The sequence below is a fragment of the Toxotes jaculatrix genome, chromosome 18, assembly GCF_017976425.1.
Source record: "Toxotes jaculatrix isolate fToxJac2 chromosome 18, fToxJac2.pri, whole genome shotgun sequence".
Lineage (NCBI taxonomy): Eukaryota > Metazoa > Chordata > Actinopteri > Toxotidae > Toxotes > Toxotes jaculatrix.
In genome coordinates, this window is record NC_054411.1 from 20,837,890 (window position 1) to 20,851,835 (window position 13,946).

Below are 13,946 nucleotides of genomic sequence, written 5' to 3' on the forward strand. Positions count from 1 at the left end.
TGTGTTTTTGTCCCATGATGCTCTGAACATGGCCAATAAAACCCAGACTTACCAGAACAAAAAAAATAAAATAAAATAAAATAAAAACGACACTGGGACTCAATTATGAATCAGTTAAAATGCAACTCAAAAAGTAGATTCATCTAGTTGCAGGGTAATATATTAAAAAACAAAACAAAAAAAAAGAAAGAAATGAGAACTTGTCCCAACAAAACAATGAAGGGGTTCAAAATGTGGAAATCTCAAGTCTTGATGACGTATATATCAATTATTACTGCATTTATAAGGCCTCAACACATCTGTTGCTCTGTCCTTAACCTGTTCAAGAAAGATCATTAACAACCAACGTAAAAGCATACATCATCTCATCCAATACAGAAAGAAGCCATGAACAAACTGCACCAAGAAGACCTGGAAAGAAATATAAATAAATACATCTATTATTGAAAGACTTGAGGGGTTACAATATTAAGGCAATGCAGTGGCATGTTCTTGGTGTTTTTTTTCTCTCATGGAAATCTGAACATTAAAAAGAAATAAAAAGAAAAAGAAAAGCAAATATCACACTCAATTAAATAAACTCTTCATTTGCACATGAAAAAAAAAAAAAAAAAAAACTCTTTCGGGGTTTCTGCATCCACAAAAGCCTGACGAGCATTTTCTCTGGATTGAGTCGGACACCCTGCTCTTCACAGTAGCACTGGACCCTGCATCCTCACCAAACACCCTGCTTTACTCCTACCTACGTTTTGTTTTTTTTTGTTTTTTTTTGAGTTGTCACAAACCAGACAAACTGACCCCCATCCCCCAACCCCACAGCAAACTGCCGCAGCAGTGCAGTAGTACAACCTCGTTTGGAGCACTCTTACAGTGAATCTTCCCCCAGTTACAGTCAATACAATACAATGCTCAGGGTTGCCTCTTTGAAGAAGAAGAAAAAAAAAAAAAAAAAGGAATTACATCCCATGACTTGTAGGTAAGTAACACGTCTGGCGCTGGGGCAACGAAGAAAGGAAGAAAAAGAAAAAAAAAAGAACTAGAATTTCAAATAAAAACACTCAGTAAATGATGAGGGTGAAATAAGAAGGGATTAAAGACTGTGTGGTCCAGAGGATAGGTCACACCCCCGCTCTAGTGAATGTAGGCTCTGTAGACTGCAGAAATATCATTGTCTGACTGGTCCAGTGCCTTAGCCCTCTTGTAAACCTGCACAGGAACAGAAAAAAAAAAAACAAGAGTCTCAGTTGTCAATCAATCCTGTGGTTGTTTTAGCATTTATTCATATATTGGCACAAAGCAGTGACATACTGGTGGAGCTCTGATGATCCAGTCTTAGTGGACAGGAGAACAAAACGCCAAAAAAAATAACATACAACTCCCCCTCCAGTGAGTGAAGGGCCTTTTAAATGTCTGTTCTCAGGGGCCCATAGTCTTATCATCACCACACTAAAGTGTTGGAAGGGCAAATGTGTGGGTGCAGCTGTCTAGAGTGGGAGGCGACTGTATTGGGGGGGGTCCGATCACAAATGGTCACTGGAGACGGACGTGGAGACGCGTCTCAATGCCTGGCGTGAACTGACGTGCTTAGAGCTGTCCATCTGTGATGAGGTCACCTGAGATGCATGTTTTTTTTGTTGGGTGGTGGGGGGGGTCACCAGTTCAGATTTAACTTTTATTACAGTACGTCTCAGCCAACGGGTCAGGCTGAAAGTTTACATCCATGTCTGTCCAAGACTCAGATAATATATGTAGTGATGAAGCAATTTAATTAAAAGGTATTAAGTGTATTTTGTCAGTGACCTTTGACCTTTGACCACCAAATTCTAATCACGAGAACGGGACGAACAAGTGGACGGATGAACAACCCCAAAACATTCCAGGATAAAATTCCAAGATAAAAGCATGAAATGAGCACACAAATGCAAAAAAGAAGAAAAGCATACAACTGGAAAAAAACAAAAAAAAAACAAAAAAAAACAAAAAAACACACAGTGGTACCTCATTGGCAGCTGCAGCCATTGGGGTTGGATGGTTGGCCATGTCGCCCATGGAGATGGCTAGCCTCAGATCCTTCTGAATATGTTTCAAATAGTAGTCTGGCTTAAAGTTGCCCTGTAAAATATCTGGAAAATGCAGGAGGAAAGGTTATCATAAGCCTTCAGCTCAAGGCTTAACTCATAAGGCTGAAACAATGTTTCTATGGCCTCAAACTCAAAATGCGACTGAAAAGAGAAAACGAAAAAAAAAAAAAAAAACAACAGCTAAGCAACGTGCAGTTAAGTAAACAAACAAACAACTCAAAACGTCCTTTGTGTTGAACTTACTTTGGCATTTCTGGTCCACAAAGGTGCTCGCCATCTGGCCCTGGCACAGGATGTCCAGGAAGGTCTGCTGTGATTGGCCAGTGGCCTGGGCCAGAGTAAGCCCCTCTGCAATGGTGGCCATGAAGCTGCCCTGCACCATGTTGAGGATCAGCATCATCCTCGCTGCATTTCCTGCCTCACCTTGAAACACACACACATACACATGTTTTTGTACACACATAAAAGAAGGAATTTGCAACAGTCTCTTGTTGTCAGTGTGTCCATGGCTAAATTTCTGCTGGGTGACCACAGAGCAGGGGGCCTCTCAGCTAAAGCTCTAACCAATCAATGTACACAAATAACCAAACTGGAAACCAGAGAAAGCAAAGGTTAGACTTGGATCTGAAATGTCAGATGTGTCTTAGGAACACCTGTACACCTGCTTATCCAATCAGCCAATCATCTGGACTGGACTCACTGGGTTGTCAACCCCCCACATCCCCCAAAGTCCAAAAAGCAATGATGTAGTGAATGATGATAAACTAGTAAAAGCAGCAACCACAAGGCAGGGATTCTCATTTCATCACGGTGAACACCTTTGGCTAACATTAGCAACGCGAGTGCATGTAAACAACCCAAACTGCTCACAGACAGTTTACCTATAACATCACTCGGTATTTATGTAAGCATTTAATAACTGAATGAGGCATATGATAATATTATATCTGTGATACGACATTAATGTTATACTATGACCGAGCACAAACATAGATAAGCCTTGGGACGACATAGTGACTGAGCCCTCCATGGATACGTCCAGATTTTGTCCCCTCATTTGTTCCATCATTGTTCATGTGTTCTTCTGCTGTCGAGGCTGATCCATATTCCGATGTTGGAAACTGACACCTGACACAGCTAACTGTCACTTTCCGCCACCGGTTAGGCTCCTCCCACAAAACACACCATCACTATTTACAAACACAACAAAGGTCAATAGAGCACATTTGGGATGTGGTAGAAAAGGAGGATGGCAGTTTGAATGATGTGATGAATCATGACAACATGGAGCAGCAGCTCAGAGGAAGGTTTCCAACATCATGCGGAGTCAATGAGAGCAGAGGGAGGAGCTATCCAGTATTAGCATGGTGTTCCCAACAAAGTTCTCTGTGAGTATATTAATGTTCACTCACAAGAACCACTGCATCATTAGCAGATTTACTACTCTACCAATGTTACCTTATTTTGTTGAGCCACCAACAAGCACCTGGCACAAAATTAAAATTGCCAAAGTGTTAGTTATTACCCCCCAAACAACATGTTGGCTGCTGTAGTTTTACTTCACTTCAGTTCCATTTATCATGGATGGTTGTAATTCAGTACTGATGGTCTTAAAATCTACCAAGGCTGATTACTCATGGGTTCACAGGCCTTAAGGATAATTTTCCACTGGCTGTGACACACCTGGAGGAAGCCAAAACATTGTGTTTCCTGTCTGTATCTCAACTGTCACCATCTGATAAAGTGAACATACCAAAACAAATGGATTCGTATTCTTCTACGGACGAGGTCGGTACTGATAACCTTGTTTGCTCATGTTCATTCCAACTCTGTTACAACTATCGTGCCTGGTGAAGCCTGTTTCATCTGTATACTACCATCACAGGCTGGCTATACATATCTTTACACATTACATACCCAGGAAGAAGGAGGTCTTGCCCATGGCCTGGAAGCAGCTGCTGCAGTCCTCGTAGACCGTTCTGTCGCCAGCTGCCAGGATGACCAGCATCCCGTCATTGGAGAGCTGCTGGCTTCCCGCCACCGGAGCCTCCAGGAAACGGCCGCCCCGCGACGTGATCACCTGACGATCACACGTCGGAAAACAATTTAATTAGTAATACAATTAGTAATACTTAATATTTTGGTATCATATTTTTTTGAGGATTGTAGCAACTTTGGTGTGTGTGTGTACCTGTGAGAGTTCTGTGATGGTCTCTGGGTCTACAGTGGACATCTCTACGTAGCATTTGCCTGGTCTGATTCCTTGCAGCACCCCACTGGGTCCCAACACCAACTGGAGAGCAACAAACACAAACACAAGGAGACGTTTTTTTTTTGTTTTTTTTTTTACCCATAAGCCCGTGAGTCACACCTGGACAGGAGGCCCTTCACTGCAGCTGAGGCAATACTCACATCCCTGGCAGCCTTCGGGTCAGAGACGCAGGAGAAAGTGATGTCGCACATGGACGCCACCTCGGCAGGAGTCCGGCCTAACCTGGCACCCTCCTGGATGAACAGGTCACACTGGAACATAGGCACGCTAAAATTAGCACCCACCACTCATAAAAAATCTGTGTTTTTTTAATAAAATAAAATTTAAAAACTTAAGATTCATTTTGAACACATGGAGATGAGTGCAGTGCAAAAAATATAATTACTACAGCCATACTAACTAAAAGGCATTTTAAACTAAATTTACTGTAATCAGATGGGAGGTCTTAGAAACTATTTTATCACGTTTCTGACGTACAAGTGGTCAAATGGGCTTCCTCTGTGACGGTGACTGTGTGTTGTGTTATGCACCTTTTCTGCTGTGCGATTCCACACTGTGACAATGTGACCCATTTTCAGCAGGTTGGAGACTATACCGCTACCCATCAGCCCCAGACCCAGGAAGCCTATCCTGGAGGACAAAGTCCAAGGAGAACAAACACATCAAAACGTGAGCAAACAAATGATGAAATGAAAAAAGAAAAAAAACATTGCATTCACGTGCACTCGCTGAGCACTTAAATAGGAACGCCTGCACAACTCCTTATTCATGCAGTTAACCGATCAGCCAATCATGAGGCAGCAGTGGAGTAAGTACAACCTTACAGAAACAGGTCAGGAGCTTCACTTAATGTTCACATCAAACATCAGAATGAGGGAATAAATGTGATCTCAGGGAGTCTGGCTGTTGTTTTAGTGTTTCTGATCTCCTGAGATTGTCACACAGATTTTCAACAGTCTCTAAAGTTTAACTCAGAATGGAGCCATCAACAAAAAAACCTTCCAGTGAAGCAGCAGCTCTGAGGACAGAGACACCCTCTTGATGAGAGAGGTCAGGGGAGAATGGTCAGACCGGTGGGAGCGGACAGAAAAACTACGCTAACCACTCTGTACAACTGTGGTGAACAGAAAGTCATATCAGAATGAACAACATGTCCAACCTTAAGGAGGATGGACTACAACAGCAGAGACCACACTGGGTTCCACTCCAAAGCCAAGTCTGAGAAACGTAGCCTGGTCTGTGCTGAGGCGGCAGATGGTAGGGTCGGAGTTTGGCACCAACGGCACGAATCCATGGACCCAACCTGCCTTGTGTCAACAGTCCAGGCTGGTGGTGGTGGTATAATGGTGTGGGGATTGTTTTCTAGTTTCACTTTGGGCCTTAATACCAACCAGTCATGGTCTGAATGTCACAGTCTGAGTATTGTTGCTGACCATGTTCATCCCTTCATGGCCACAGTTCACCATCTTCTAATGGCTACTTCCAGCAGGATAATGCTCCATGTCATGGTTTCATCAACATGACAGTGAGTTCAGTGAACTTCAGTGACCTCCCCCCGTCTGCAGACCTGGATCCAGTAGACCACCTTTGGGATGTGGTAGAACAGGAGATTGGCAGCTTGAATGATGTGACGAATCATGTCAACATGGAGCAGAAGCTCAGAGGAAGGTTTCCAACATCTGGTGGATCCATGAGAGCAGAGGGAGGAACTACCCAGCATCAGTGTGGTGTTCCTAATAAAGTGCTCAATGTTTTTTTTTTACCTGTTAAATTTAGTGAGTCATTTGGATAATGGTGTTCAGTGAAGCTGCAGCGAGGACGTGTTAATACCTTTTATCTGTGGGCGTGATGCTACCATTGATGGCTGTGCTGTCTGCTGCTTGGATAGATGTTGACCCTGTGACCTGCACAAGCGAAAACAACACAAACCATCATCATACCCAAGGAAACAAGAAGACTTTGCGTAAGAAGACTTTTAAAATAAATGTAAAGCAAATCAATTTGTACCAGTAAAAAGTCAGTCAATGTTAAAGTCTGCTACCATTAAAAGTCTGAACATTCTGACGGGTCACTTTTACAAATATTCATGATTCAGCGTACCTCCTCCACAATCTTCAGGCGCTTGCTAATGGGTTCCATAGATGAGGCTGGCTGTGGGCAGAGAGGAAACAATCAAGTATAAAATGACTGCGTACTTACTAATTCATGTAGTATAAAAACCTTTATCCAACTTCAGTTATTAAACAAACAAATGGCACTAAATGCAGATGAGTCACATCTAGATGACACCTCAGTAACTGGATCCATATTAGTAATAATTAGCTTTTTATTTTTGATCTAAAACTTTGTTTCCATTTCATTTCCTTAAACCTGCCCTTTGCAAAGCACTTTGTATAAACGTTATTATTATTGTAACTATTATTATTAATAAATGTTCCGATATTGCGTATTGAGTAGGTGTATTTACACACTCACTCAAATAATATACTGAAATGATTATTCCTGTATATTTTGTAGCTGTATTTCATCTTATGCCAGTGGTATTAAAAATATAGACTTTAACATGGAAGTTGGTCTCAGGGACGTTTAGGTGTGGGGTGGGGTTGGGGCGTTGTGCCCTGAGGAAAAACTACTGCCTTTGGGAAACTCAGCTTGAGTTTCTTGGGACATGGAGGAGCGAAGACCATAACACCAGGTGCTACGTTAACAGCTTATCTCTGCGGAATAAATCAGAGACGCGCTGACATGTTCAGAGACAAACAGAAGTCTCAGAAGTGACAGTGTGGAGTGGCACGCTTCCTCATACCTTCTCAGACTGGCTAAGTAGGAAGTGATGGAAATGTGGGTCATCCTTCACAGGCTGCAACAGAAGAAGAGCTCAGTGATACAGTGTTCTCGCTGCATATGGAGGTGTACTGACCTGACACACACTGCACAGCACTAACACAACATGTCTCCCATCATGGAGCATTTCCATCCCTGGCCTAAGATTTGGATTGTGCCCACAAGTGTTGATGACACTTTTCCCAGGTAAATAACTCAAAACTCTCCAGTAAAGCACAAACTCCATAACCAGTGAGAACCCCATGCATTTTCAACTGCTGCATAATTCATTCAAGTTAATAAAAAAAAGGGAAACAGTCTATTAGCCACAATACAGTTTGCTATTCCAAAGAACCAGAGGTGCACGAAGAAAAAAGCTTTCCATGTCCACAAATTCTCTTTTTTACATGAGTTTATACCAATTCTACACTGCTCACTATGTAACTCTTCCAGCCAAAACCTGAAAATGAATTAGAAATAATTCAGTATGTGGTAACTGTGTGAAAGATCGCAGTGTGAGCTTTGCAGGTTAAAAGGTGAGGATAACGCGTCTTTCTGAGAAATGTGTGAGTCCTCTGAAACCAGACAGAGTCCTGATTCCCCACACCTCGGGTACAGTGCACCTGTATTCAGATGGTCAGGTCAACCCACAGAGCTGTTCCCTGTCTGCTTCTCCCTATGTCAGTGGAAACCGGTTACATGCTTTCATGGCTGCATTTCAGCCTTTAAAGAAAAGACTTTTTTCCCTCCAATATGTTGCATTACCGTAGATGGAGGAAATGGTTTTGTTTTGCATAGAAAGACAACTGAAACAAGGAAATGGGCTTGTACTGTGGTGTGCTAATATACGTTAGCTGCAGCAGCTAATTTTTTTGATAGTTGTGAAAATGTTTCCACTGACATAAAGGAGACTCCTCTATTACCTGGTGGGCCCTACCGGTTTAAGAGCTTTTTTTATTCAGGAGTGGTGATCAACCCTGGTCCTGAGGAGCAGGCTGCTAATAGGAAGCAGGAAACCAAAAAAAGCAAATGGCACATTTCTAGGTCATGTCAAACAAACCACAGCCTGTTTTTTGGGGGGCCTCCACATTCAGAGTTGGTGACCATCTCAAGAGCACACGGCAGACAAACAGGTTCAGTAGTCAAGAGTGAGCACCAAACAGGTCAGAAGGGGGGAAAAGGTCTGCAGTTGTTGGTGATTAAAGCCAAAGGTTAAGGTCAGGTAGAAGAACAGCAAGGCAAGGCGGGTTTGGTGGGAAGAGGGGGGGAAGGTGGGATTTCACCTACACTGCTTTCCCATTTGAATCCTGAGCCAGGTCCAGCCCCCAGCCTCTCAATAGTGGATGGCTCGGGGTCAGAGTCAGTTAAGTCCTTAAGGAGGAGAGAGACACATATTCACCTTCTAAATCAAAGGGTGAATTTGCAGAGGTCCATGTCTGCTGTAGAGGGGGGACGTTTCTCTTTTACATATGGATGTTGAGTGATTTCCATTCACCTCCACTGTGCTACGGTGGAGGCAGGAATCTCACTCAGACAGGCAAACAACACCAAACTGATCTGCACCGATAGCGGTTTGCTGTTACGCTGCAGGTGTTCACCAAGGATGACATGTTCTACTTGAAGGTGTCATTAAAAACAAGGTGAAAACTCAGTTTAGGAAGTGAAGATGATTAAAATGCAAACCAGACACTGTGAGTCTGCATCACTTTGATGACAAATTCTAATACTTAACCGTAGGAACTAATCAGAAAACACACTGTAGAAAAAAAAGACAATGATGAAACCTGACAGAATATGTTGTTTAGCCCTTTTCTGTTTAACAAGGCCTTATTGGTTTCTGCAGGATTCACCAAGTTACATTTAAGACCTTATTACAACACAGAATGCCAGTCCATTATCATATCAACCAATGTATGAAGGTATGATGGGAAAGTATGTAATAATTCCTGATGACATAATGAATTAACTGATGTATAGATGTATGGAATAACCCACTGGGCCTTTTCTAAATATGTTGAGGAAAAAAATGTACTAGTTAGTTCACTTTAACTAATGTTGACAGACACAGTTTTGAACCTGTCAGTGTCCAACTGACCTTCTCAGAGGGGTCCTTCAGGGCACTGAGATCCTCATCGTCCTCCTCCAGTATTTTCAGCGGCTTGTTGGGCGTCTTCTTTCCTTTTGAGTCTCCTTTGCCGTCTGAGTTCTGTCAACGACACAGACGGATCGTTTTGTGCTGCTGATTCAGTGAGAGCAGCAAGCTGTCTGAGAACGTTTTGAATTTAGCGTGGCTTTAAGATAAAACCTGGACTGAGCGGGTTCCATTAAATACTGAGGAAAAAAAAAAAAAGAGTACTGTTTCCACTGGTGATGAATGCTCTGGTTGTGTCCACCTGAATTTGCTGAGACTGACTGTGACACCTCCGGAAGAGCGGGACTTGAGAATTGAGAAGAGTCTCGCTTCATTAATCGTTCAAATTCAGTTTTAGGGATGAAGCTTAAGTTGCAATGATTAATTGATTAGTTTCGATAATCAACTAATTGTTTCTGGCACCTCGTTTTGCCAAACATTCTGCCAAATGTTGCTCAAATGTCAAGATTGGCAGCTTTTCGCTGCCTTGTCCCAGTGTGAATGAAATATTGTGGGGTTTTAGATAATTATCTGGTCAAAACCAGTATTTTGATGAAGTCACTTTGGGGCTCTCCGAAATCTAAAGGGCCGCTTTTCACTATTTTTTTTTTTAACATTCTATAGACTAAAAGCTTAAATGATTAACTAAGGAAATACTCAACAGATTTGATTGACAGTGGAAAATAACCACTAGTTGCAGCCATGATGGAAACAAACATGTTCCACATTGATGTTTGTTTGGGTTGTGTGGTGTGCTGTCATAGCAACATTTGAGGGGAATATCACAATGAAATGTCGCATTTACCCTGCTAATAAGATAACAAGATTATTATAAGCAATATTTATTTAACATATGCAGCTGTGAAGCATACTTCTACGGATCCTGTGTTTGTATATCTTGTAAGTACAAGATGCGTAATAGTTTTAGTAACAATCTCTGGTATCACATTCACGTTGCGGAGTGTTTGCAGGTATAAATTGCCATTAAAAATGTTTGCACTCGTCATGTTGTGTGAAACTGCTGTAGCAGCCAACACATTGTGTCTTGTGTTTCAGTGTCTTCACCAGGACCTGACATCATCACCATGTGAGACGTGAGCACATTCGATTGGTTAGCTCCTCGGACAATAATCTGAAGCCTCTGCATTTAGAGGGCAGCTCCAGTACTTTCAAATAGATTAAAGGGATGTGCAACAAACAGCCTGTCTGAAAGGTCACCTGCTCTTTCCCCTTTGCTTTCTTGAGGAAGTCTTCCACCGCATCCACCGCCTGCTGGAAGCGCTTTCCTTTATTTATCTTGATCATCTCCTCTTTGTGGGCGTGGTAGGGCTTCAGCTGTTCTACTTTGATCCAGGCACTGGACGGACACACAAAAACAGGGCTCTTACACATTTGACAGAGAAGGCACAGCGATGTTGGAGGTCAGATCGGGGGGGCGCCTTACAACGTATACTCACTGGTCTTCAGTCCCAAAGAATTTCACAAAATGGCATTTTTTGCCCCTAGGCTTCTTCAGGTCCTTCGGAGGGCTCACTATCTGAAATGTGAATAAATGTTTTAGCGCAACAGTTCACATAAAAACTGTGATGCAAATGGTAGAATTTATTCAAACGAGCTGTTGACATGTCTTCACTCCTTACCTTTCCTGGCCATGGTGGGTAACGACCAAGCTTCCCCCTGAAACAAGAGAGATACATTTAGCCCTGCTATTTGACTTGCAGGTACTGGACCTCAGTAAGTTTTGGTATCAAATGTGTCCATAGAACTGAGCATCGATAATGATAACGTCTAGTCTGGAATCAAATGTCTGCTCAGATTCTTACTCTTTGATAGGACAGGTCCCGATGAAATCACAAGTTTACAATTTTAGATACAAGTTCTGGTACAACTTCTTGTGTTTAGACAAAATTTGGCTTCTTTTGCTAAATGGAAAAAAAAACATTTTATAGAAAATTAAATATTGTTCTGAATTTCTACCACAACTTGGTATTTGGTTAAAAATTTCAAACGATGCCAAGCTCTACTTTCTACCCGCTGTCACCATGTAAGACTAAATATATATTAAAGAAAAGCAGAACTGCAACACGGTTATTACGCTGCTGGAAAATCCTTCAGCATAATATAATGGAAGTGAAGTGTTGGCTTATCCACTGAGGCTCATGATGTTTAATTCAGTTATGGTGTTTCTAACTGATTGTCCCTGTGATGTTTTTCAGTCAATGTTGATTCTTGATCCATTCTTAGTCTCTTTTAGTTTGTCGTTATGTCCCCATAGGATGTACAAACACTTCCTGTTGCCACATTACAAGATTTCAGTGTCTGAAATCAAGGCATTTATTAAGCTAAATATTATATAGAGCTATTTAGCTTTAGCATAAGTCTAACACCCACCGTCAATGTTTAACAACAGGACGGTAAGTGCAGACAAACACATAGATGCAGCTTGAATCGATGGTGTAACGTTAGTGAAAGTAGTCGATTTATCGGCTTGTGTGCGTTATGTGTGTTGCTAATAAACAAGGCAACCTGCCCCACTTACTCCCTTATGCATTTTTGTAATGTTAAAGAAACCCTAAAAAAATGCTGCTACGAAGCAAAATAGGACGACCTGTTCGACTTTACTCTCCGCGCAAGTAAGTCACATGCGTGGGTTAAACTGACCTACATTCAGCCTGTAAGCAAAACTGGCAAATAAATAAAGATAAACGAGAGTTTAGCGACAGATACAGAGAGAAGGAGCTGTTACAGTTGACACGGAAGCCGAGCGGACGCAAAGCCACCTACAGTACACAGATAAGCCTAAGCTACAGTGCTAGCAAAAGCACTCGTCACAGACCACAACACTTCCACAACATGAGAAATGTTAAAGTATTTCGTGAAGTTTTACAGATAAGCACGTTGTTGCAATAATTTTAAACTATAACAGTCAGGTTTGTGTCGGGAAAAAAAACTATCTTCCTTAAGTCTAAGCCTTCTCCGTAGCTTGTCCGCTAGCTAGCAGCTAACGACGGCTGTCGGCTGAGTCAGCTCGGTTAGCAATTTGTTTGGGTTGACCATCAACTAACCTAGTACGCGAACACTTCCACGAATTGCGTCTGGTTAGCACCAACAAGAAACACCAGCGTTAAACTAACCAGCACAACGCCACTTCGTGGGGCACAGCGAGATTACTTAGCAGAAACGGAGGCGTTTAACAGTGTTTGGAAGGTTATCTCACCACACTAGGTCCCCGATCCTCAGATGCACCGTCGCCATCTTACAACTTTAATAAAACGTCGCACTGAATGAGGGGGGAAGACAACACACACCCACTAATCACATGTGAGGACGAGCCCTTCCTCCCTATGTAACATCCGCAACACCACTGTGTTTATTACTTTACATCATGTCGGAAGCTAGTTAGTTAAAATATACAGTTTTTTAATACAGCGTTAACGCTATAAACAAAACAACATAAAAGAGAAAGAATTAACTAAACAAAAAGAGATGCCGTGGCATCAAATCTGCACGTCACAGACAAATGCATTTATACATTATATTATATCACATGTTTGATATTATATTTGCACAGAATATTTAACGAGCCTAAGTTTCAAATAAAACCAACTTCTGTCTAAATTTTAAGACGAAGCCTGACTGCTCCTATGTACAACTCTCCATGACAGGACTTACTGCCCCCTACTGGTGGGAGGACGACCTTCTTTGGGGGTCCCTGGGGGTCTTACGCGTCTTATCATGAACTGGACACATTAAGACACGTTTGCAGCACAGCATTTCAGCCACAAAGTACACAAAGTTTTTTTTTTTTTAGTATTTACATGGCAGTAATAAATGACTGAAAACGTTTAGTTAAATAAGATTGACAGACGTTAGAAACGTATCTGTTAAAACCTATTTCAAACGAACAATAAAATGAATAACACTAAAAAATATAAAAATAGAGCATAAATGAAAAACTTTGTTGACTTTGAAAATAGTAGTTTGGCATTTTTAGCTCAAAACCTACTTTTTTTTTTTTTTTTTTTTTAAATACTGGAGTTTTGAACTTCCCCTCACAGTATTCAAAAGGCCCTGTCTGCTCATGAAGACCACGAGAAGGGGATTTCAACTTCAAATTATTTTGTCAGTTTGAAAAAAGTTGTGTACAGAAATACAAACAAACAAAAACCTGCAAAAAACAGCTGATGCACAGTGGCAAGGAAAAGTCAGGGAACCCTTTGGAATGACTTGATTTTCTGTATTAATTCTGGATCTGGATCATTCTTCCTAGAGAGCAGCTTCAGCTCAGCCATGTTGCACATGTCTGCTGTTAGCGTCCCTGTTGGGTTAAGATCTGGACTCAGACTGGGCCGCTCCAAAAGTTGGTGGTTTGAAGACTGTAGTAGGTTTGCTTTGATGTTTAGGCTCATTGTCCTTCTCCTGATATCTATATCTATATCTATATATATAACCAGCTCCAATGATTCCTTTAAGTCTTTAGCTTTAGATTTAAATTTAGATTGTGTTTGTTCATTGTTGTAACTTAGATGGAGGTCTGATCATATGTTGAGGGAGGTGAGAAAAAGTCAGAATTGAGAGGATAAGGGGAATAACAAGCAACCAAAGTCCCTGGCTAGAAATCAAACCAGGAGACACTGTA

At 41.7% G+C, this 13,946-nt stretch overlaps 1 protein-coding gene across 3 annotated transcripts; it reads right to left on the reverse strand.

Annotated features, from left to right (window-relative positions):
* Positions 1-422: 422 nt before the first annotated feature.
* On the reverse strand, positions 423-12,623 carry glyr1 (glyoxylate reductase 1 homolog (Arabidopsis)). 3 transcript variants are annotated; one of them, XM_041062444.1, is made up of 16 exons: positions 12,525-12,623; positions 10,948-10,984; positions 10,765-10,844; positions 10,526-10,664; positions 9,272-9,382; positions 8,464-8,547; positions 7,160-7,213; positions 6,454-6,504; positions 6,184-6,257; positions 4,884-4,983; positions 4,494-4,604; positions 4,273-4,374; positions 3,999-4,161; positions 2,325-2,504; positions 1,999-2,123; positions 423-1,206 (listed from the first exon to the last, which is right to left on the reverse strand). In XM_041062444.1, the coding sequence occupies exons 1-16, from the start codon at positions 12,560-12,562 to the stop codon at positions 1,132-1,134; spliced, it is 1,524 nt and encodes a 507-aa protein (XP_040918378.1). In that variant the 5' UTR covers positions 12,563-12,623; the 3' UTR covers positions 423-1,131. The 3 variants fall into 3 exon arrangements, with proteins under 3 accessions (XP_040918378.1, XP_040918380.1, XP_040918381.1); XM_041062446.1 differs by lacking the exon at positions 8,464-8,547 and having other exon boundaries at positions 12,525-12,586; XM_041062447.1 differs by lacking the exon at positions 12,525-12,623 and having other exon boundaries at positions 10,752-10,844; positions 10,948-10,985.
* Positions 12,624-13,946: the final 1,323 nt, after the last annotated feature.